This window comes from Channa argus, chromosome 22 (assembly GCF_033026475.1).
Source record: "Channa argus isolate prfri chromosome 22, Channa argus male v1.0, whole genome shotgun sequence".
Lineage (NCBI taxonomy): Eukaryota > Metazoa > Chordata > Actinopteri > Anabantiformes > Channidae > Channa > Channa argus.
Genome location: NC_090218.1, coordinates 4,892,991 through 4,916,946, shown reverse-complemented (window position 1 = coordinate 4,916,946; position 23,956 = coordinate 4,892,991). Strand labels below are relative to the sequence as shown.

At 39.7% G+C, this 23,956-nt stretch overlaps 2 protein-coding genes across 5 annotated transcripts in view; both read left to right on the top strand.

Moving 5' to 3' along the window:
- Positions 1-18,615, top strand: part of LOC137108015 (rho guanine nucleotide exchange factor TIAM1-like) — a 52,422-nt gene extending 33,807 nt beyond the window's left edge. The window contains exons 16-29 of the mRNA XM_067492272.1: positions 1,329-1,541; positions 2,903-3,036; positions 10,682-10,906; positions 11,087-11,155; positions 11,265-11,390; positions 11,484-11,592; positions 12,261-12,440; positions 12,568-12,686; positions 12,790-12,898; positions 14,066-14,124; positions 14,453-14,549; positions 15,564-15,651; positions 15,976-16,148; positions 16,252-18,615. Of these exons, the coding sequence (XP_067348373.1) occupies positions 1,329-1,541; positions 2,903-3,036; positions 10,682-10,906; positions 11,087-11,155; positions 11,265-11,390; positions 11,484-11,592; positions 12,261-12,440; positions 12,568-12,686; positions 12,790-12,898; positions 14,066-14,124; positions 14,453-14,549; positions 15,564-15,651; positions 15,976-16,148; positions 16,252-16,925 (2,375 nt within the window). The 3' untranslated portion in view covers positions 16,926-18,615. The remainder of the gene's footprint in view (positions 1-1,328; positions 1,542-2,902; positions 3,037-10,681; positions 10,907-11,086; positions 11,156-11,264; positions 11,391-11,483; positions 11,593-12,260; positions 12,441-12,567; positions 12,687-12,789; positions 12,899-14,065; positions 14,125-14,452; positions 14,550-15,563; positions 15,652-15,975; positions 16,149-16,251) is intronic.
- A 1,331-nt stretch (positions 18,616-19,946) lies between these two features.
- The window catches only part of grik1a (glutamate receptor, ionotropic, kainate 1a), a 28,109-nt gene continuing 24,099 nt past the window's right edge, over positions 19,947-23,956 (top strand). For 2 of the 4 annotated variants that reach the window (XM_067492460.1, XM_067492458.1), the window contains exon 1: positions 19,949-20,348. In XM_067492460.1, the coding sequence (XP_067348561.1) occupies positions 20,267-20,348 (82 nt within the window). In that variant the 5' untranslated portion in view covers positions 19,949-20,266. Of the gene's footprint in view, positions 20,349-23,956 lie in introns of all 4 variants that reach the window. The other 2 variants (XM_067492459.1, XM_067492461.1) reach the window with 2 other exon arrangements.

Here is a 23,956-nt window from a genome sequence, read left to right as displayed (position 1 = left end):
TCTTTTTAGAGTATTACCCCGTGTTTTGCCGAATCACAGCATTAAGCATGTCAGGCACGACATGAGTAGGCTCACGTTTACACTAGGATGAGTCCGTGTGAGTGTGTATGGTTTTTACTAAAAGAGAGCAGAATGAATGGGGAGTAAAAGAGATCACGCTTGAATTCCTGCAGGGTATATATGCAGAAACCAGGCCAGCACTGGACAAGGAGCCCCAAAGGCTTTTTTTCCTCTAACGCGTTTTCTCTTTCTCACTGTAATTCCTGCACCCCCACCCCCAGGAGAAGCACACGCACATACACATGCATTTATCGCACAAAGACAAGCTCACACAGTCATATATGGCCAGAGGGGTTATCTCTTTCTGTCCAATAAAGAGTCCGCTGCAGCTGACATTTCACATCCCAGACAACTAGGTCATTACTTAAGGCTAAATGTGTGTGAGTGCCTGCATGTTTAAGTTAATAGCAGCATTAATTCCATTATGAAATGTACATCACAGAAGGTCTATTGTTTAGGTCTATCTAGTAAATACTGAAATACTGAAGAAAGGTGGACAACCAAATATGTGTAACTGAGTAAACGGGACCAAAACCCTTTGTGTTACTAAATTCTGCTCTCAGGGCAGGTGTGTTCTCAACAGCTGTCACAATCTATCAGGTTTATTGGCTGCTAATTGGTCGGCTGATTGAGTGCTAATTTTCAATAAACACAACTGGGCACAGGTGGTTGAGGGGAGGGGCCTCAAGATAAAGCTGTGTTCCAGTGAAGTCTATGACTTTTTGCCTCATAAATGACACCATGTGAACATATATACGTGATGAAAGGAACTGGCAGACATTGCATCCTTTTTCCATCTCATCTTGTTAGAGCCACCTCGAGCAAACACACATGGAAAGGTGCATTTTAATAGATCATATTAGACTCCAAACACATCTGATTATCCACAGAGCTGCTGTTGAGGAGGTTGGCGCTAAAGTTTTGATCATGTAGATCATTTGGACACGGTAACACTATGGCTTAGAGGAAAGGACTGTGCTAAATGGTGCTTTGTCCAATTACCTGCCAAATCTTGCTTTCACTTTCTCAGTGCTTTTATTACTGTGTTTGTCTGTTTTTTTTTGTTTGTTTGTTTTTTTGCTTTTTATCAATCTCTTTTATGTGAGATTGTATAATCTCACATAATAATCACATTATAATCTCTGTGCATTTCTCTACAAAATTAAGACACTTTACATGTACAGTTTCCACCATTGGGGAGCTTGATGTACAAAATGAATTTCAATTTTATTTTCACACTATTTTCTCACCCTTTCATTTTGTGCCAGGTTTGAAAGCAGGGGATGAGATTCTGTTTCTGAACAGTAAACCTGCATCTGCCCTCCAGATGGATGATATGAGGGCTGCGTTTGCAAACCAAGTGCTGACCTTGAGCATCAGCTCTCTGCCCCAGTTGGACCCGCGGGTTCTGTGCTCTCTTCCACCCCGGCGCTCCGATGGCGAGCAGGATCAAGCCACAGACATCTTCTCCCAGAGCCAGGGTAAAGCTTACCATTTTGATAATTTTGTTTAAACAAAAGAAAATGTCATTTGATGATTTATACAAACAGTGAATCTTTCAGGGACAATTGAGAAATTGGGGGGAAAAAAAAAAAACGTCATCCAGTAAAAGTGAGAGTTGAGGGTGGACAGATCACTTGCATGCATTTGACCTGCTGCTTCCTCCAGTAATGAGTCTTCACCTGATCTGGTAGTGTAACAGGAATTAGTCCAATCCTAGTCTTTATTTGCTTTTTGCTGTTATGTAAAATAAACGCACACTGACACTTTATTAGGTACAATTTGTTAGTACTGGGTTGGAGCTTCTTTTGCGTCACACCAAACGCAACATTACTTAAATCGTCTTTCTTCCCCATTCTGATGATCAGTTTAAATTTCAGAAGCTTGTCTTGTCCATATCTACATGCCTAATTTAATTGATTTGCTGCCATGTGATATTTGTGTATATCAGTGTATATTTCTTAGTTAAAAGTTACATTTAGATCAGGATAATCCATACTGATGCTTATTATACTTGCAGCTTGACAGTGTGTTACAATAATTCCATTTGATTGGTTCAATCTTTGGATCATGGGATCTGAAATTGCACATTGCTCCTTTTTGTCCCTTTTTATTTGTTTGCACAATCATATATTCTGAATATTACATAGAAAGCAGGATGGAGCTGCTGATGTATCTCTTTAAGCAGAGGGTGAAGAGGATGATCTGCTAATTATGCATGGATGCTGTCTGACAACTAACCTGCAGGCATCTGCTCGCTTTCTTCTGACCTGCTCTCTTCATCCACACAAGGGCACCATTTGTATTCCTTCTAAATTAGGTCTTGCAGTGCACATGCTGACAAGCTGGCATTGTTTATACAGGGACTCAAAGCGGTATGAATATTAATATGAATCGTTCAGCAGCATGGAGTTGTCACTGTGTAGGAAATGACATGCAAAGGGTCAGACGGGGAGTTAAAACACTTCAGCAGACAGATGGAGGTTATCAACGATATGCTTAAAAGGAGGAGAGTGTACACAAGAGGCTTTGACAGCGAGGAGATGTTAAATTGGAAATTTCCTATGGATATGACTGGAATAATTATGAATTTCTCAATGATATAAATATAAGAGATTCTATGGACTATAGGGTTTTTGGTAATACTGACACAATCACTTTAACTTGGATGCAGTTAAACTACACTTATGATGAATGATGGAAAAAGCAGTGTCTGAAGACATGTAGTGTGCATAAATACAGAGGAAAACTCAGTTTAACTCATTTAAAGGAGGGGGGACTTATTGATTATTCTTGCTGCTACAAATAGTGAACAATCTTTGTCCTTTGTCTCTGTCTTTAGAGGACATCCTGGATGAGGTATCAGGGTTGACAGTGGAGAGCCCAAATGAGAGTTTGGAGGAAGCGCCTCGACTGACCCCACAGATCCCTGGAACTCATCAGGAAGACAAAACCTGCAGAGGGGCTGGACAGAAGGTAGGACATGGTGTGCTACGAAGCACAGTTAGGCAAGCTATGCCAAATAATTAGATTTGGTCTGGGAGCTAATATAGAAACAGGAAGGTAAACATGGAGAGATCAACAGCATAACACTTACTGGCTGTATGTTTGAAAACCTCCAGAGTTCACATGTCTACACATACAGTTGCCCTCTGGCAGGTCTTTAGCTAAATATGTCTTTTATTACTGTGAGCATGTGGGTGTACAGCACCATGAAACGCAAAGGTGAAAGAGATTGTCTGTCTGAAAATCCGGGAGCTGTATAATAGCTTTTTCTCATACGATACTTGTGACCTTTACACAATTGCTGTAATGGAACAGAAAGATCTGAAACAAACACAAGTGTGCAAGTGGTTGGCTATAATTGCACAGCCATTACACATCATACTTCAAACTTAACTCTTTTGAAAGTTCTGTTTCAGATGTTAGGCTTCAATTAGATGATTACGTTGTGCAGCAATTTGGTACTTTCTGTTGAATCTGATAACATACTGCAGTCACAGTATTATATGAATCCAAAAAAAAGTACAGCCATCATATGACATGTCTGTCCTTTGCGGTGCGTATAGCAGCTGTGTGTACAGTATGCACAGAGATGGAGACAGACAGGTGAGTGAACAGCATTACTTTCTAATTAAGACTATGTCTGGTCTGATCAGGGCTGGCACAATGATTGCTGGGACACGCGGTGTGCCAGCCGGTCTCCCTTGGATACGGTTGTCACTTCCATTACCATGGCGATGGCTGATAACCAGTAACCACCGGAAACATTTTTATTTTTTTTTGTACTTCTCTGTCGATAACCCAGACAAAAGATAGGGAAAGGGCAGTGCTGCCTTCGCTCTTGGATTTGTGTCAGTGAGCTTCGGACTCGAGGGAGAACTAATGGATGTGCTCCAGTCTAGACTCAGTCCTGTTGGACAGTGGTGGGTCTGTGACTCCAATGTGCCATTACTAGTTGAAAGAAAAGCATGAAAAGATGAAAGAAATACTGACAGGATGGAGTAGAAGGGGACGAGAGGCCTGCCTAAGTCTCATTTAGTGCACTGATGTTGGAGAAATACACTTGGATATTTTAATTGTTACAAAACAGTTTGGACGGTTCCTAATTTTCAAAGACTTTGATATTTTAGATTTAAATATTCTATGAAAAACAAATCCACTTTAAATTTAGTAAAAGTGCTAAATGAAAGATTCAACACAACAGTACAGCTTATTTATTATTTTTACTCTGAAGACTTCTGATTACTCCTAAAGGAGGAGTATACATGGAGTTGAGGTAAAAATGGCCTTTAGTCTTTATTAAGCACAAAAAATAAATACTAAGTTTGATTAATAAGATGTTATACAACTTGTTTCCTGATCTGAAATAATGTAGTGCCTTTCGAGAATATAATTTACCCGGTCTAATGTTGTCACTTGGTGGTGGATTCTTTACCATGTGCTTTTTGGTTTAGTATTGGAGGCTGCTCTGCATTAATATATAGAGGGGGGGGGAGGAAACAACCCCCCACATGCAAGACCGTGTAGGGGGCAACAGAAGCTCTGGATGTTTATGATCTTCATCTCACCTTTCAGTTCGACCTCCTACTGCAGTCTAACATATGCTGTGTGATTGCTGTCCTTTTCCATCTGCTGTCTGAACCTTTTATTTGTCTTCTGTTTTCTCTACCCCCTTTTTTTTTTTTTATTGGGTATTTCATTTGTCATATGTTTTGTCCCTTCACAGCAGCAATGTGACAGACATCACAGCTTAGTTTTTTTTTCTGTCCTTTCTGATCATTCTGTCTTTTCCTGTTTTTTTTCTTCTTTTCTGTCCTTTAAGTTTCCTTCGGACTTCCTGTCCTTCTTTACCCTCCTTTTCCTCCTCTGCCTTACTAACCCCCTGCTGCTTATCATAAACATGGGGCTGCTGTTGGTTCTCAAACAGCTCTCCCTCCCTTAGCTCTGCAGCTGGCTGTGAGCTTTGACCTCTGCATAAAGCACTAGAAAGTTTCTCCTGTGAACAAAATCCAGCCAGACGTCCCACCAAATCCATGAGAACTTCCAACCTCCATGTTGTTTCCCTTTTTAAAAGAAAAACGAAATTCTGTTTCCTTCATGTTGACTGTGCTTTATTTCCCTGCACTCTTGTTCAGGGAGGCAAAGAGCTGAGGATCATGTCTCTTTATTTCACTTCATTTCACCCAATGCCTACGGTTACACAGAGAAAAAAGAACCAAAGTGGGACAATTTTAATTATCCACACATTCTAATTACTTCATTCTCCACAGTATTTCACATCATTTAGAGTGGATAAATGAGTGTCTGGCTAGCCGGAGGAAACGGGGAGGTTCATTATTTTAGACAAAGCACAGAACCACCTCCTCAATATGATAAACCAACCAGACTAAAATGGCGATTGCTTGTGATAACAGTGATAATAGAAATGATGGTGATTGCTAGCCTTACACACAAGTGCAGGCAAGGATTTACAGACCCTTGTCAGTCTGGCTTAGGGGCATTTGAAATGGATAATGCATTATTCAGATTTTATCAAGGTTTGTTGGGATTGATGCCAGTTATAATGTGTTTGTTTAATACATGAAAAAGGGACAGAGCAGTGAAGATCTGTAGCTTTAGTGCTTTAGTGTGTCTTTAGCCTTCATATAATAATCTTTAATCTTGGCACTTCCTCAAGTGTTATCTTCCTGCCTTCTGTCCCACTTCCAGGTGTCCTTTCACAGTCTTCCACTGGAGGGAGCACTGTGCTTATTCATGCAGTCTGTAACAAAACAATGTTCTAACACTGAGAAACAGAGATGCTCCTAGCTGCATGAAATATTTTTGCATCCATATGTCTATATTTTATTCCTTACGTGCGTAATATCTTATTAATATAGTCTTCAATATACACGTTAAAAAAATTAGGACTCTTGTGTTAATAATGCAGAGTCACAACAGCTTATAGAAAAGAGAGAGAGAATGCCTTGCACTTGACCCTGATTTTATATTCATAACCTCCTGGAGTTATAGGAAAAGGCTTGGAATACACAAAGGAACTGCTTCATGTTTAGATGTAGATTTGTGAAGACTCATGTCATACTAAGACCATCCTTACACTTCAGATTAAATGATTAAAGTCTCTCTGTGTCGTAGAGTATGTCCCATCACTCCCTGTGGGGATTTATGGATTTGCATGTTTCCTCTGATTCCAGATGAAAGTGAACTTTAAGACTCTCCCTCCCTTCCTGTCCCACCCTGTCTTTTCCCCCACTCTCTGTTCACTGACATTGCCAAGTACATACCTGTTCCTTTTGGGAAAGGACAAAGATGAGATGAGCACACACCATCAAATTATTCTCTTTCTATAATACATGTGTATAGTGCATGTCAAAAGGCAGTACACAAAGTGTGGAATTACGTGTGTGATGTCTGTATGCCAAGTATGTGGACATACTGTATGTAATCTCTATCCTGGCTCGCACTGTGCATGGTTTCAGCTGGCGGGCTTTAGAGCAGGTTTCTACTTGCCTCCACGCTCCTCCTCCATGCTGTACTCCCTCTGTGTTCTGGAGGGCGGGTCGTTGACATAGTACATTTTGTTAAAAGGTAAAGATTTGTCCTTGGGTTCCAGTAATACATGTATTGGGCTAATCAAAGCAAAGGTACTGCTGGCTTTATTTGCTTACTGCTTGCCTCTAATTGTAATGATGTATTATTTCTTATGATGATGCTTTTAATTTGCATTTGTGCATTGCTGGTGTATAGAGTTGATTTGTGTATGTGTACGTTTATACTAATTTAGTGATTTGGAATTAACAACTTGCAGCTTACACTTCCTCGTTAGCTACTTTGCTAAAGGGTCTCTTTTGATCAAAGACACTTGGAAATATCAGCTGGTGTTCATGTTTGAAACAAAATTGTTGACCTTTATTTCATATTAAACATGTGTAACTTTTTTGTCTTTTAATCTCCGCTTATGGATTAAATCACATGGTATCAAGGCGTGGTCTGTATCGTGAAAGTATTATGCAACTATTGTTTCTCAGCAATGTGCACATTTGCAGCAGGTGCAGTGTCACTTAATTTATCATTCTGTAAATTAAAGGCTTTAAGTTGAAGCAGATGGTATGAGAACTTGAAGTCCGACCTGGATCACATATGTTCAGAATTGCCTGAAGCTTCTTTGGCTACCAGAACAAGAAAATTGTGACATTGCTTTTTTTTTTCTGCATGTTTTCTTTTCTTCTTCTTAAATTATCAAAGGGTGAAAACCTGGAGTAATCTTTTCCATACTGTATTGTCGCACTGTTGAGACACGGAGTCAATTCTTTGATTTTTTTTTCAGAGACACAATAGGACTCAAATGACATGTTAACAAGGCTGCAGTCCTGTGTCAAGTGTGGTGACATAAGTCTGTCAGAGCTGTAATGAAAGAGACAGACAGAGGGGCAGGGACAGAGAGAGAGAGAGAGAGGAGCCAGATGCTTGTTGTATTTTCCTGTTGTTTTCCTGAAGTGTAAAGCTCTCACCACCCACTGCTTCCTGCCTCCTTTATCCCCCACTCTTTTTCCATCTCTGTGGATTTCATGTTTGATCTAGTTATTTAAACTTGGATTTAATGCTGTTTCTCCTTACAAACACCTGGGCAGAGGTGAGAGAGCTAACACGGACGGGGAGAGAGAGAGAGAGAGAGAGAGAGAGAGAGAGAGAGAGGGTGAAGGAGAAGGCGTGTAAATGTGGACATGACGGGGGAAGTGTGTGAGACAGCCGGGATTGAGAAAGGGAGAGCCTGATTGGATAGGTGCTGTAGGATAAGATGACAAGAGAGCGCTGTTGTTCATAGCAATCTGTTCTATTCAGTTTGTGTAATGACCTATTTGTACAGCTGAAGTCAGTCTGTAGAGCAGTGAGAATATTAAATATCATTTACTTTTCCACTTGATCAGGACCCCCTCATAGACTGTAAACAGTGTATGAGTCTTTAATTCTGAACTATAAAAACAAATCCTTCTGTCACTGAGTGACAGGGAGGAACGGAAGCTACCTGGAGTTGAAAGGCTGGACTGGACTGATCTGTTTGACCTGCCAGCATGTCAGCCTTTAGGAAGAGCAGGACCTCGAAACGCTCTGCTGAATCCATCTATGATATGTTACAGCTGGTAAGCCAAGCAATCCGACTGGTGTATGTGTGATGGCCTGTGAATTTTGTCCAGCAGAGGTCAGTGATAATGTCATGGTACCAGCAGAACTAAGATAAAGGTTTGATTCCCAATGGAGCAGCACATTCTAATATCGCCTGTTTGATTTATTTCTAATCTCTGATTGAGGTGAGCTCAACTGCAATGTCCAGATCTTATCATGGTGTGTCATCTTTTTATATTAAATAAAATTTAAAAAAAAATTCTTGATAACCAAGCATCACTGATCTGCAAGATGCAGCGCTGCAAAGAGTAATCAGCTGTTAAATTATGAGAGAGGGCTTGTGAAATTGTTGATGCAATTGATAACAGATCTCATCTTGAAATTCATCATTTTGATAATACAAACACTAATTTCTGATATGGATCAACATTTTCTCTATTATGAACAATGATATCTATTTATCAAGAAGTCAGGGGAAGCTGCGTGTGGTCACCCTTCCTCTCTTTGTATTTAATGGTGGTGATCCGGAGGCAGCCATCCATCTCCAGTCTATCCCTCTGTCCCATTTTCTGTTGTCTTCTCTCTGTCACTGCCGCATCTGTCATTTGGGTGTCGCTAATTCTGCTGGGTGTCTAGGGCAGGACCTTAATTCTAAAGTAGCAAGATTGTAAATGCTATTGCCTTTTTTTGTTTTTTTTTGTTTAAGAACACAGAAATGCAAAAGAGATAAATTGGTGTTTACAAACTCATCCTTTATTGTGCTCTGTTTTAAATATTCTTACTGTCCATCCCAAATTTAAATGCAATGTTCATTTCTCACAAATCAGTGAGATCAATGTCGGGCAATGTCTTCAACATTCGTTTATGCAAAGAAGTTCTACATGTGGTGCTTATAATCCAGTGTGAATGACTTTGACATTAGCAATGATTTTATCGGACATTATAAGGTTTTATTATTTTACTTGGTTTGTTTTGTGTTTTAAGGTTTTCTTAAAGTGGCTCATCTTCACTTAATGGATGAAACTTCCACATCAGCATCTCTGTCATAGTGTGTATGTGTGTCCAGCAGTGTTGTGAAACTGGTTTCAATACCACCATGTCAAATTGTTTGTCATCGAAGCAGCTCAACAATAGACAAACCATGAAATCATCCAAGACAAACCATCTCCCACAGCTATTTACAGAATAATGAAATGTAAATAGTAAGTCAGTGGAAACGCATATGCTCATGCAGTGTATTATATTATCACAGATTATAAATAATTAACTCACAACTAACCTGCAAATGCACGAAGAAACAAAAGTACTTCTATGAATAACACTGATGGCTGCAGAGTTGAATTTGAAACAATAGTCCTATCAAACTGCATATACAGATTTTGGCTTTTATCATCTGCACATCAAAGTTTCTCTGCAAAGATTTACTGAGTCTAGTTTTACTTTGTTGTAGCCATGGTTTGTACTTTTGTGTATCACACATATAAAAACTCTTTAGTGATTATCTTTTTATTTTATTTTATTTTTTTTACAAACTAGGACATGTAGTGTTGCTCTTGACTTGAGTGCTTACTAATTAATATAAATGTACCTTTCACTCATTATCATCACAATAGCAGCACCCTGCATGGTCTTGGCCCACAGATAATGTTATCCAACCCAAATCACCAGATTCAAATTCACAGAAGTTTAATTTAGGCTGTGTTTGCAAAAAAATAATAGAAATATTAACAGAAGGTTTGGGAACTGTAGGAGTATTGCAGCATTACTAATGGTACATTTCAGATTTGCCTCAACACATCCAGGATCAGACTTGGACTTTCTCTCAATTGTTCTCTCTCCTATGCCCATGCACTGCTGTGATTATTTATCATGTCTTTGGGAATGTAAGAGAAACGGACATGGACTGAACATCTTGATGCAAACTATTTCTCTTCCTGTCTGTACTTCAGTTTATTTTCCTTTTAAACTGCGGTTGCACATCAGTAAGATAAGATAATTGAGTTTGTGGTTTTTTTTTTTTTTTTTTCAAAGATTTGTTTAGCTTCTCTTTGCAAGGCAAAGTATTATATTATCCTCACTCTTACAGACCAACATTACATATTTAGTATCAGTCAGATGTGGAAGGGACATTAGGACTACTTCCTTTCTGTCTGGCAGGTCTGCTCATGCTTGGTATTTTTGATACCAGGGATATATGTGGGTGTTGTTATGGCAGGTTTTGCAAGAATGCTGTATGGTGGTGCATATTTTCCAGTGTTTTTTTTCTTTTTTTGTCTCTGACGATTATAAATATCAGTGTACTTTATATGATATAAATCTTTAGTATTTTACTCATCTATACAAGCCTACACATTCTGTTGGTGAAGGAGCTTATGTTTTATTACTCTTCACTCTTGCAGGAGCTTAGAGCAGATAGCAACTGTCTCTGGCATAAAATTAGCGTTCACAAATCTGAAATGTGTAGAATATGACCGTTACTTTTTGTTCTTTTTAGAGCACGGAGCAGGTCGCGGCTTTCTGCCGTAGTCTCCATGACATGAATCCCCCGGAGTGCCACATGTCGTCTTCCTCGTCGTCGTCGTCATCGTCGCTCTCTCCGAGCCCCGTGTCGGCTTTACCACCCACAGGAGGAACTGCCACCCTGAGACAGCTCTCCCATGCAGACAAACTCCGTAAAGTTATCAATGAACTGGTGGAGACAGAGAAGACTTACGTCAAAGTGAGTGCAAACTCTCTGGATCCCTCTGGTTACTTTAGTCATCACGCAGTCCTATATTTCCCATCCTTAGTAATGGCTTCACATTAAACAGCCTTCATATCCGGAGACACCGCAGTGCTGCTTGAAGTCTACATCACTGGCTGATTTTGTACAAATTCCTGTCTTTTATCCCCATTTCAGGATCTGAGGTGCCTAATAGAGTGCTACAAGACCCCTTTGCAGAAAGAGAGCTTTCTTACACAGGATGAGGTACTTTATACCTGATCTATTCAGTACAAAAAGTGTATATACAGTAAGTTTTTGTAGACGCAAGTTAATTTATTAGCAGTGTGAGAGAGATGCTCTGTGTTTTTTGCAGCTGGACATTCTGTTCGGTAACCTTGGGGAGATGGTGGAGTTCCAGGTGGAATTTCTCCAGACGCTGGAAGACGGAATTAGATTGGTGCCAGATCTGGACAAACTGGAAAGGGTGGAGCAATTCAAGGTGAGAGAAGGATAGCTTGCCTCCAAGGAGCATTTCATTTTTAACCCTCCTAATTATTTATTTGTGATAACATGACATGCTCTGTTTCCACAGAAAGTGCTTTTCTCCTTGGGTGGCTCATTCCTGTATTATGCAGATCGTTTTAAAATCTACAGCGCCTTCTGCGCCAGCCACACCAAGGTCCCAAAGGTCCTGGCTAAAGGTAAAAAAAAAAGTGCACACATTGTGGACTGGCATCCAACACACAGTCAACGAAATACAGCACCGATAGCTGCACAGAGGCTGGACTCTGTACTGCCATGTGAAGGGCAGTGTCAGGCAGCCTTATATGTATGTGACACTTATAGGTATGAATGCTACCTATCCTGCCACCGTTGATGGGGCCTAATGATGCAAACCTGCTTGTACTGTTCGTAATTACCCTGCTGATTCACACCCCAATGAAACACAGGAAACATTCCTCTAACCAAACCCAGTCCCCAAAACAATACAAATGTCAAAACAACAAATCAACTCAAAAATGACATCTCAAACAATACCTCAACTCAAATTTTGTTAATGGTAAGGAATGCAGGGAAGAGTGTGACCTTTTCACAGGCAGTACAGTTCAAAAGAGAAAGCATGTTGTTTTAGTCACGTCTTTCAGTACAGAGCTGCAACTAGTATTAGCACACAGTGAGGCGTAAACCTGGGACTGACGGTTTATGTGATCACTTTGTCCAGACAGAGTTCAAAGTACTTCTGCTACTCCAAGAGACACTTTAGTAGCTACCTTCCTGTCTGACAGGTTGTCATCATAACATCTTGACATCTGTTTTTTTGCCACCTTTACAAAGTAAAAAGAACATGCTCATGTTTCTGCTCCTCCAGCAAAGACTGATCCAGATTTCAAGGCTTTCCTGGCTGAGCGAAACCCCAGACAGCAACATTCATCCACTCTGGAGTCTTACCTGATCAAACCCATCCAGAGGGTCCTGAAGTATCCGCTGCTGCTAAAGGAGCTGTACTCTCTGACTGACCCAGACAGTGAGGAACATTACCACCTGGATGGTAAGCCTCAAATGTCCATTTGATGTACATCAACCAACAACTTCAATAACTACATCTTACTGCCACTGAACCGATACAAAAAGGCTGTAATAATGAATTGGATATGATAAATGTCTGTCCCATCCAGTTGCAATGAAGGCCATGAACAAGGTTGCGAGTCATATCAATGAGATGCAAAAGCTTCATGAGGAGTACGGAGCGGTTTTTGACCAGCTCATCAATGAACAGACTGCAGATAAAAAACAGGTAGACATGATCATGCCTTTTCTATTCAAGTCCTTCAATCGAGAATTCTGTCCATTATCAAGTGAGTTAAACTGCAATTTTTGTTTTATATGCTTTAACTCAGGTGGCTGACCTCTCGATGGGGGATCTTCTGCTGCATTCCACAGTGATGTGGCTTAATGCTCCAGCCTCACTACTGAAGGGCAAGAAGGACCCTGATTTGGCTGCTTTTGGTAAAGATGAATCATGCTTCATATAATGACTGTGAAACTTATTCTGGCCTTCTTAGAACTTTTGCATAATTATAGCCATAGGTAAAATATTCTTTTTGTATTTATAAGTAGATTGTACAATCAGAACACCCCGTTCTCACAGATATCAAACAAAAAAATATCAGATTTACCTTACTCTATCCAGTATAATAAAATATTATGGTACATTCCAATTTTTCAAACTGACATATTGAAGATTAAAGACAAGCTTCATAAAGGTAGAATTAATTGTACAGCTTTTGGATTTTTAGATATGGATTTGGATTTTTTATATATATATATATTTTTTTTCTTAAGTTGAATTAAGTCTGGATTAAAAACTCCCACAGCCTCTTTTTTTTAATTTTTTTTTTCAAAATTAAATATGAACACCAATGCCTTTTTGCATGTTTATGTAGAACATTGGTTATATAAATTGAAAATCCTGTTGCATCTGCAGGATTTCAGATGGAATGGTGAATTTTTTTTTATTTTTTTTTTTAAATGCTCATCCCCACAAGGACAGTGTGATGTTATGTTGTGAATTTGTAAAGATATTTGTCATAGGCTGTACAGTACATATTCAGTTATGTTTTTTTTTCCGCTATTCTGCAATACAGTATGTTGTTTAACACATTGGCACATTGGGACTTAACTGTACTGAATCTCTCATAATAGTCTCATGCTTGGTCTGATGCAGGGTGTTATTTTAGATGGTTCAAAACATTCTAGGTGAAAAGGAAACTAACCTGGGCATGTTACCTGAGGAATCTGTGTTAGTTTTTTCACTTTTTATGTGAAATGCAGCATGTCATCCTCACATTGAAACATCACATGACACTTTTGGCAATAAATAGTACGCCTCCATGGTGTAATGGCTTTCCCTGGCAAGGTATTAGTGTGGGAACTCGGTTGCTTTGTGCATGCGATGCCGTGACTATGTTCTGTGTTGCTGGTAAAGCATGTCTGTAGGCTATTCTTCCTTGTAAGCTGTAACTAAAAGCATCCATTGACATGCTACATTAAGTCACCACTGTAGTAAATTGGGCAATAACATGTCTTTTGATACACTGTATTCAGTGAATGAATGCAGACCCTTCTAATGGTTTCTTTCATTTCCCTCTTCATCTCTCCTCTGCCCACATTTAGTGTTTAAAACAGCAGTGGTATTTGTGTACAAAGACTGCTCCAAGCATCGGAAAAAAATTGTAAGTGCAAATTTTTATTTGTTTTTTTTCTTCCCATTTTTCTGTTGATTTATTAGGGCCTGAGTTGGAGAATTTACTGTAAGGGATAGGCCTTTTTAAAATTTGTTGTTGTTGTTGTTTTGAATCACATAAATATGTCATCATGCAACAATGATAGTTACTGGACAGTGAAGATCTCGTGTAAGCATGCTTACTGTTCTGCCAGGACAGCACAAGTAGATACTGTGCTGTCAGTTAAACTGTGCCTTCTCTTGCACTCTTGTGCTCTCTGTTGTCCTGCTGAGGTATTGCAAGTTTTTTGAAGATATTTAACCATTCTGCTTTCCAGGGTGGCCCTCACCGCGTGTCTGTGGCTGATGACAAGGATCCTTTCCGTTTCCGTCATATGATTGCAACAGACTCTCTGCAAGTCCGTGCCCTTGCAAGTAGGTCTACTTAAATACACCAATTTTTTTTTTTTTTTTTTTTATCTTGCATGACAATTCTTTAAGATATCATGAGCACTTTGATGAATAGATTGTGTCTTAGAAAAGCCACCAGAAATATTGCTGGAGTCGGATTAGTCAGTATCAGAGCAGGATTGCACACCAAACTTGAGTTTTATTACTGTACTGACAGCAGAGAATTTGGTGAATATAAATGACCATCTGGTTATTTGTAAAAGTCATCTGCTCATAAGTCTAAAATATGCAGTCATTAAAAAAAAAAAAAATTAACAAAATCCTTTGAGGCAGCATGTGGAGACTTTAATTTGTATTACCAGTGAAGCTGGGGCCTTGAAATTGATATTGTCAGTTGGTGGTCCCCATAATGAAAATCTGTTCATTGGGAAAACTGAAGGGATTCTTAGATTTTTGCACAAGCTACAGACTGTGCTTCATGCATACAAAATACAATATTCTAAACATCATTCTGAGATAATGTGATTGAACAACGAAGCTTGAATCATCAATAAAAGTGTTTATTAGTAACTTTCTGTGGTGGAAACTGGACAAGACATTTAGTATTTATTCTGGTAGATCTGTGTAACTGCAAATAAACCCTAACAATATAGTGCTTTAGGAATAAAGTTGTTTTGCATTGTTTTTTTGAGATCATAGCAATGTGAAAGAGCTTGGTACCCCAAAAAGTGGTTGTTTCTAACGACCCAAAAAATGCTGGCAGAAGTTTCAAAGGCTCTGGGGTCCACTCAGTGAAGATAAATCTTAAACTTTGCAAACAAAACAGATCTATTAGCAGGACTGCATGCAATCGTCTTCACACCCTATCTCTGTTCTAGATTAACCTTAAATCACCCTCTGGTAATTCAGCTCAAGTGTGATTGTTTATCTGTTTAATGGTCTGTTGTTAAACTGAAAGAAATTAATGACGGTAATTAAATGAATGCTTTTAGAAATGTAGATCACATCTCTTCTCTGTGGTCTTCTCTGATCTCTCAGACTCTGAGGGTACACCAGTGTGTGAGGTGGTTCACACAAGATCTGAATCAGAAGGAAGACCAGAGAGGACCTTCCAGTTATGCTTCAGGTATGTTTTAAAAACTATACACTTTCATTTATAAGGGGGCCTGGTAGCTCAGTGGTTAAGTATTGGGTTGGGATTCAGAAGGCTCTAGGGTCAAGTCCCACCCCACCAAGTGTGGCCCTGCCCAGCTGCCAAGGGCCACCCTGGTGCCAGTCCCGAACTCAGATAAAATGAGAAGGATGCTGTATTGGTCTTTAACACTTTAATTTTGAAGCGTGAAATGAAGATTTACAACAAAATGCAAATGACCCATTTCTAACACAACAACCACAACAGCAGTGATTCAGACCCCTCTAAACATGTATATTTTAATCCTGTGATTTACAGATCCCCAGACAGTAAGAAGGACTTCCTAAAAGCAGTCCACTCCATTCTAAGGGAAAAGCAGCGTCGGCAGCTTCTCAAGACTGAGTCTCTGCCACTCAACCAGCAGTACGTCCCATTTGGGGGCAAACGCCTGTGTGCCCTTAAGGGGTCACGGCCTGGCATGAACAGAGCAGGTGACGAAGCTGCACTGCAGTGTATAACTAACATTTTGTGACAAGGAGATTTACTCTTTTCATGACATTACCAACATAAAATATTGTGTTTTTATCTGATTAGCCTCAGCTCCATCTCGAGCGCTGACCCACAGGAAGCTGGTGAGGAAACGCTTTACCATCGACACTGACATTGTTTTCCATGGCAACAACCACAACAGCAGTGATTCAGACCCCTCCCACCGTACCTCCTACCTTAGCATCTACGCTCCACTGTCCCAGCATGCTCTCCTTCAGGCCCACAAACCTCAAGGAGAGGACACAGACCGTTGGGTAGAACAGCAGTTTGACCTGGGTTGCTATGAAGACCAGGCAGAGGGAATTGACATGGAGGATGTAAAGGAGACGGACATTTTAAGTGACGATGACGAGTACTGTAAGTCTGTCCGAGCTGCATCGGCTGAACCGTCCGAACTGGAGGGAAAGCTGGAAGGACTCGACCTTCAGGGCAGAAAAATGAGAAGCTACAACCTAAATGGGAGGGTAGAGACTGGAAATGAGATCACGCACAGGGTTAAGCAGGAGGACGAAGTTAATATAAAAAAACATGGTAATGGTTCAGGCTCGGTAGACTCCTTCACCGCTTGTGGTGTGTCTCTATCCCACTGTGCAACCCAGAGTTTAAAGCTTACCCCATTGAAGCAGTGTGCTGTGGAGGAGGCCACAAACACGGACCATGAGGTCGTTTGGGTGAGACGTGACGACTTTGCTAATGGATGCAACAGTAATGTATTCTAATGGGCAATATGGAAGACAAGATAAATAAAGGAGAAGCGTGGTGGGCTCTTGTGCTTGGAAAATTGGGAAGAGGTTTACAAGCTTTAAATATAGAAGTTGGAGGAGAACAATTGTGTAGAAGGCATTAAACCTCAGCCCGTCCTCTTATTCAATACACAACCCTCTTCTTTCCACGTCTGCTTCTCCTCTGTACTGACAATCCTAAAAGACTAAAATGCTGATTAAGAAAAAGAAAATGTGCTCAAACTAATTTGAGGCATTTTGAGACATAGAGATTTTCATCCCGAGCTGCTTAAAAGTGAACTAGAACGAACACGCTCTTTTAAAAAAATACCCCTGCATTAAACACACACACACACACCTGTGCAATGTGAACGTATGAACAAGACAACACTGCATGCACACGCAAACAAGTGTATGTATAGTGTAAGTGCATATAGCACACAGAAGCACAGACACAGAAGGTCTAGGCAGCTACTGTGCCATGCACATGGGACTGAACAGACGGCATTAATGAACTGTGACCTTCTGGCCAAAAATGTCTTTTTCAACACAGGAATGTGGGGGTTATATTTTTCTGACTCTGAAACTGTTTGTATTTTAACACTCAAGGGCTGTGTGTTACTGAACTTCTTTTCAGGGGCTTTTGGCTTATGACTGCTGTGTAAAAAAGATGGTAAGATCCAGCTAGCTTTATCATGCTTTTTTTATTATTAACTTAATATCGGCTGCACATTGGTGTATAATAGTCAGGGGTACAATAGCGCCGTTAACCTCTTGTAAAAAAAAATGTTTTGATGCTCACTTTTGTTTCTGTGCATTTTCTTATAGTTTGAACAGATAGTACCTATTGTTTATTTAAATATTACTTTTGGTTTTAATTATTACATTTTACTATGAATTCTACAATGTTTACACCCTATACAGCAGCCCAGTATTACAAACCACCTTTCATGTCTTTGAAACAAGCTTGATAGAGTAAACGCATGTGCCCTTCACATGAATGTCGAGTCTTATTTTGGTTACTGGTGGATTTAATCAAGGTCATTGATATAGCAGACCCTTTCTTCTCCCAGAGGCCATACTTTTCACACTCCATATCCTTGATGACTATTACGATAATTCCTATGATTCCTCCTGTTTTTACTTGAAATTTCTTTGCTGTTTTGAAAAGAGTATTGTTGGTCACAGTACTGTAACTCCAAGGAGAAAGTCAATCATGCTGTCGTCCTCTGATTGAATTCGCATCCATTTAAAATCCCTCTCTATCATGTGTTTGCTTCAGTTTCTCGGCATTTCTTCTTCTTTCCACCAGGCTGTGCTGTTTCACTGTCTTCACAACAACATGCTGTTGCTGAGATCACATTCATGTGCACCTTAGTGGATGTATTGAACATGCACTTAATACCCAACTGTGAGAAGGGGTCTCCAAGATGCCTGATGCGCATTGTGAGGAGGGTACACTTTGGATATTCTTGGATATTATTGTGTTTTTTCCTATGATACTGGTTTCCTAGATTTGTGGGTGATGATGCCTATTCAGGACATTAAGATTGAGCTACAATCACTTGGCCACGGAGGCAAATCCTATGAGAACCCCTTTGACTCCTTCCTTTGTACTTTCAAAACTGTTTGTACATAAAACTGGAGTATTATCATTTTTATGTTAAAATAAATTCTCTAAATGAAATTTTGTGTGGAAGTGTTAATTTTGTGGTTTGATTCTGAAGCTGAAAAGCTTTTTCTTTCTGCAACATCAGTAAACCATAACTTTATTTTGCTCCTCGAGGGGTCACTTATGGTTTATATTATCATAACATCCTCGCGGAGGTTATTGCAAAATCACACTCATTTGATTTAGATAGAAATGATTGATGCCAGATGATCCTGTGGATTCAATTTCAGCCTGAAAATGTATTGTCTAGGATGTAAATATAGAAAATATTACATCAAGTTTGAGAAGCTCTCTTGATTTATTATTGAACAAATATTCTGAACGTGGAGTCACTTAAACTTTGAGGTAAAGGTGGCAGGTATAAAGTTAATCTAAACTGGAAACATGCAGGTCACCACAGTAAAGTAAGACGATGTCTTTGAAATTCAATTTGCCCTGACCAGAGTGAACAGGAGAAAATACTGTAACCATTCTTTAATTTAGCCCTAGCAGACATTTACATGGTATTTAACAGAAGCTCTACAGAGGCCCAGCTCTGCTCAGTATTCATATCAGGCTAACGTGGTGGTAGGACCACTGCCCAAGGACTCCTCCTGGAGAGACTCGATGGTCATTTTCTGAGTTAATTAAGTTTGTCTATAGGCTTTTTGTCAGGTCTCCAGCTTGAATTGGCAGGTTTTTCCCACCACTTGGTGCCCAGCTTTGAGAGAGTTCAAAAACACTGTTGCAAACGAAATTTCAGTTCTGACACGATCTGCACGATTTGAGATGACTGGCAAGGGCATCTCCACAGAATGTTACAATAACAAAAATTAAAAGAATCCAGTGGTAAACTGATGCCAAAAAAGTCAAAATATTTAAAATGCATTCCCATGCCATGTAGATGATATTTGAACCATTTCGAGTCCTGAAAATGGACGGCTTCCAGTAGGCCAGTGAGATAAAGACCTTGCTTGTCTGCAGTGAGAGATAATCTGGCATCTGCCCTGTAACCTGAAGATTACTTCCCTCTCATCAGGACCGGTGGAGAGAGCCTGTGCCAATCCATCTGTTCCTTAATCCGAATTGAATGGAGAAAAAGTGGACAAACACAACCAGAACCACAACACTAGTACTTTCAGTGTAAAGGTCGAAAAAACAAAAACAAAAACACATAATCAGAATATGGAGAAACATATGCTATTTTCCACGAAACAATAAGTTTCCTTTTGATATATAATCTGTGTGTAGCTAAATGATTCAAGCCAGTTTACAAGTAAAAATCGAACAGAAGCGCTGTTCAATTTTTACTTTGAAAAGCCTCACCGGAAGTCATCTGAATCCCGAAGCACTTGACATCCCTCCACTTGCTCTCCCTCCTGCTCCTGCCGCCTCGGACGCGCTCGGTTTAGTGAGTGAAAAAGTGGACGTGTTGACTCTGGCTGACTTTTTCTTTTTGCAGCCGGTTTTTGTGCAGAAGATGTGATTCGGAGCGATTCCGTGCAGGACGTTTGGGTCCCTGATGATTGTCCTCCGCCTTTGTCGTGGCTTTGGTGCGACGAAGTGATGCCGAGTGGACAGGTTAGGTAGCACGCTCGCATGTTGTGTCAGGTGTTTCAGCGCTTGGATAGAAGTCGTTCCTTCCTGTCATGGTGTCAGTATCGGCAGTGAGTCCACCTGGAGCACTATGGAGGAAAGCAAGGCTCTTTTCTTCTTTGTTCTCCTCGCGGCGCAGCTCGGTCTGAGCTCAACGCAAGTCCTCAGGATCGGTAAGCGCAACAGCTGTTTACGCACAGTGTGGATTTGTCCGAGGGACTGATTTGGGGTCAGACACAACTAAAAGCATTCGTGATGTGTGTGAGGTTTGACAGAGATGACAATAACTCCAAACTGTTTCAAGTCTTGGTGTTTGACTTGACTTTCAACTTTTTTGTGGTTTGCTGTTGGGATTATGAGATTACTTTTTCATGGAAGACAGTGTACTATAAGAGAGTCTGTGTCAGTACAGTCAAAAGGACAAATCCATTTTCACTTCTTGCTTGCTGATTGAGAAGACACGTGTGTTGTGGTTAAGGCGCCTGCACCTGCCTCCTCTCAGCCCCTAGAGTGAGAAGGTGGAAAGCAAAGCCATTTAAAATAATTGAATCTTAAATCACTTGAACTAAAAGCTGTGGTTGGATTCATATTTTACCATGAATTTAAAAAATGCCATTTATTAATTAATCACCTTGGGCAGAAATATTATATTTTGAATGATAATTGCGTCCTTCAAAAAAAAAAAAAGGGCCTGATATTCTAAATTATTCTAATTCCAACCTGACTTCAAGTTGCATTATATTGGAGAGGACTAATCGTGCTTATTGCCACACACTACCAGACACACAGGCAGGGGAGAGTGATAGATTATTGATTCCCCTGTCTGGACTCCTGGCCACTAGAGTCTCCTGTTTGGTCATTTTCATGTAAAATAGGTTGTGTAGCAGCTGATCTTCCCAAACATTCCAACCTATCTGTCACTCAGACAGGCAGTGAATGCGATGCAATCATCCTAAGTCCTGCTGTATTAGGCCATGTAGTGGTATTAACCCGAGTGTGAGAACTTCACCTATAGGCTTGATTAGATAGGGGGAGGCGGGTGAGCGCTGTGGGCTGTGTTCATTACCCAAGCATCTCACTTTCAGGCTTTAAATCAGAGCAGAGTTGAACAGTAATATGTGGATCTAATTGCCTGAGTAAATTGAGAATCTGTGTCACTGCCAAGTGTTCTTATCTCTGAGAGGTGCAGGCTAGTGGAGGTTAACATACAGCATTGCTCCTTAATTGTGTAACAAACAACAAAGAAAAATTAGTAATGGAGATTTCATAATGTGCAACTTTTTATGGATCTTTTATACAGAAGTAACAAGTTTGCTGTCTTTGATTATAGATTCCAAGGCTTGGCAATATGCAGCGATTCAACACACACCACTTATTCAACAGTGAAGATACCAATAGATAAATTATAAAGTTTTTTACAAATCAGAACTTAACCATTATCCATTGTTGGGAATTATGATAGTTATGTGTATGCAAAATCATATGTCCACAAAGCATTTCTGTACTTAAAAGCGATTTTTTTTTTCTCCCTCACTGATTTTCCAACTCTCAAATTCTCAAACTTTAGCTTAGCACAGATAAAACTTTCGGCAAACAGATGGGAAAACCTACTAGTGTCCAACTCTGAACGTACATCATTTCCGCACAGTGAAGCTCAAACTTCCACATGACTATTCAGCAAACTGTTCTAATTTACATACATTTACATCTAGCCATTTGGCGGAAGCCTTTAATCAAAGCGACTTACAGGTGAGGTACACAGCAAGCAAAAAAGCTCAGGAGCAGACATTTAAAGCAAAATGCTGAAATGCTTTCTGTAACACTTTTTGAATTCACAGATATCTTGCCATTTCTATACTGCCGCTTCTTCACTCATCACCTCAGCTGACATAAAAATGATAACTAATACGGTCATTATTTGTGATAATCTTGTCTTTATAGATTGGTACAAAAAATGTCATTGCTCTCTCTTTTCTCTTGTGTATATCTTTGTAACACCTTTGCCTATGTCTAGATCTCTTTTTAGCAGCATTTGTTCATTTTATCAGATGAAGTCCACCGCTGCATATGCAGAGGGTTTTATTAGCTGGAGTTTAGCTCTGGGTCACTCATTAATATTCAGGACGGTACAAAACCAATAATTTCAGCTTTGATGGCTCAGAATAGCATACATGAACACTATTATGGCTTGTGTGCACATTCATTAATGTATGTGGATGACATAAAAAATAAAATAGATTTGCAAAGTTCCAGGTGTTTATCTTTAGTTAAATCGATTTGCCTTATTTAAGTTACAGCTGCAACAACTATACAATTAAATCCATTAGTTCCTTTTCCTTCACCAACTGGCCATTAAGAGAACAAATAATTCTGTCCACAGTCAAATTGCTGGAGTTTTAGAAAGTTGGGCTCACTTCTGTTAAAGATACAGTATGTACACAGATATACTGTGGAATGGGCTAAAGCAGCAGCATGATTGTTTGTCATACTGGCGCAAACCCAGGAAAGGAGAGGGAGCTGCAGTGCGTGTGATGGAACAGCGTGAATAACATTGGTATTCATTTGTATGCATTGTTTTTGTGCTCTCACGAGGTTTCCCTTGTGATATGTAGATTAAGTTAAGGATGGTGAGTGAAACAGTCCCTACTATCCATCGCTTTTTTTCTTAGTTGGCACCTGTTTGATTTAGTGGCACCTGTACCTGTCTGATTTGTAATTTAAAAAAAATAGATGAATTTGGAAAGTGAGAGAGAATGTAGCCGTGCCCTGTTACCAGCATGATTGCAACTATAGGACATAACTACTGTCCACACACACAAAACGGGGCAGAATTGGGCAACATCAGCTAAACACAATTAAATTCCTTTTTTGCTGTCATTAAAGTGGTAATGCGAAAATGTTCTTGTCTAGAAAGTGGTACAAATATGTGAAAGTGCAGCAACCAAGGTTAAATGTCTTATATTATTATATTATATTATATTATTTTAGCTCAGGAAGGATGAACATTTTTTTTTAATCAAATGCATTATATGTTTAAATTTGCATTATATGATTAAATTGAACTCATCCAAGTGCACATCAAGAGGCTTTGGATGAAAGACATCATGAATTTCAGAGGTTAGCCCTTTAGAGGCCTTAGCAGTCACCTTCAGTCTCTTCATCTCTCATTTGCATTTTGGACTTGTTTGGCTCTTGATTTGTTGACAGGAACAAAATTGTTCTCTTGTTTTTTTTATTTTTATTTTTTTGGAGCCATATTGAAATGTCCATCATTCCGTTTGACCCCTGAGACCCTCTTTTACCCTCCTGGATGCATTTCATCCTGCCCGCAGCTACATCACCTCTTCAAAGTGCACAGCAATCACTGATTTCAGGGAGACATTGACAGAAACTATCACTGTCAGCAAAAAGAAAAACTCTCTTACCAGTCCAATTCACTGATTTCCTTTTTAGAGTTGTTAAAAAAAACTGCAGACCTCTACAGGTTCTGTAGGTACTGAGAATCAGTTTGTGTATACACGTCCCTAGTGAAATGCTGGCTAAATAAAAGAGAATTACAACCATAGTCTTGTTTTGGTTGAAGTCAATAAGAGACGTATACAAATGTGTATATATTTTAACTTCTTTAGGTGTTTTACACCTCTTCTCTCAAAATTGCGTGCCCAATAGGAATTCCAATATTTTATTTTTACACGCATCTTCAATTTAGCCATAATAAGTCATCCTGTGTTTTAAGCAGCCTCAGTCCGTCTTGAGCGTGCTTGTATTTTATGCAGGTAAA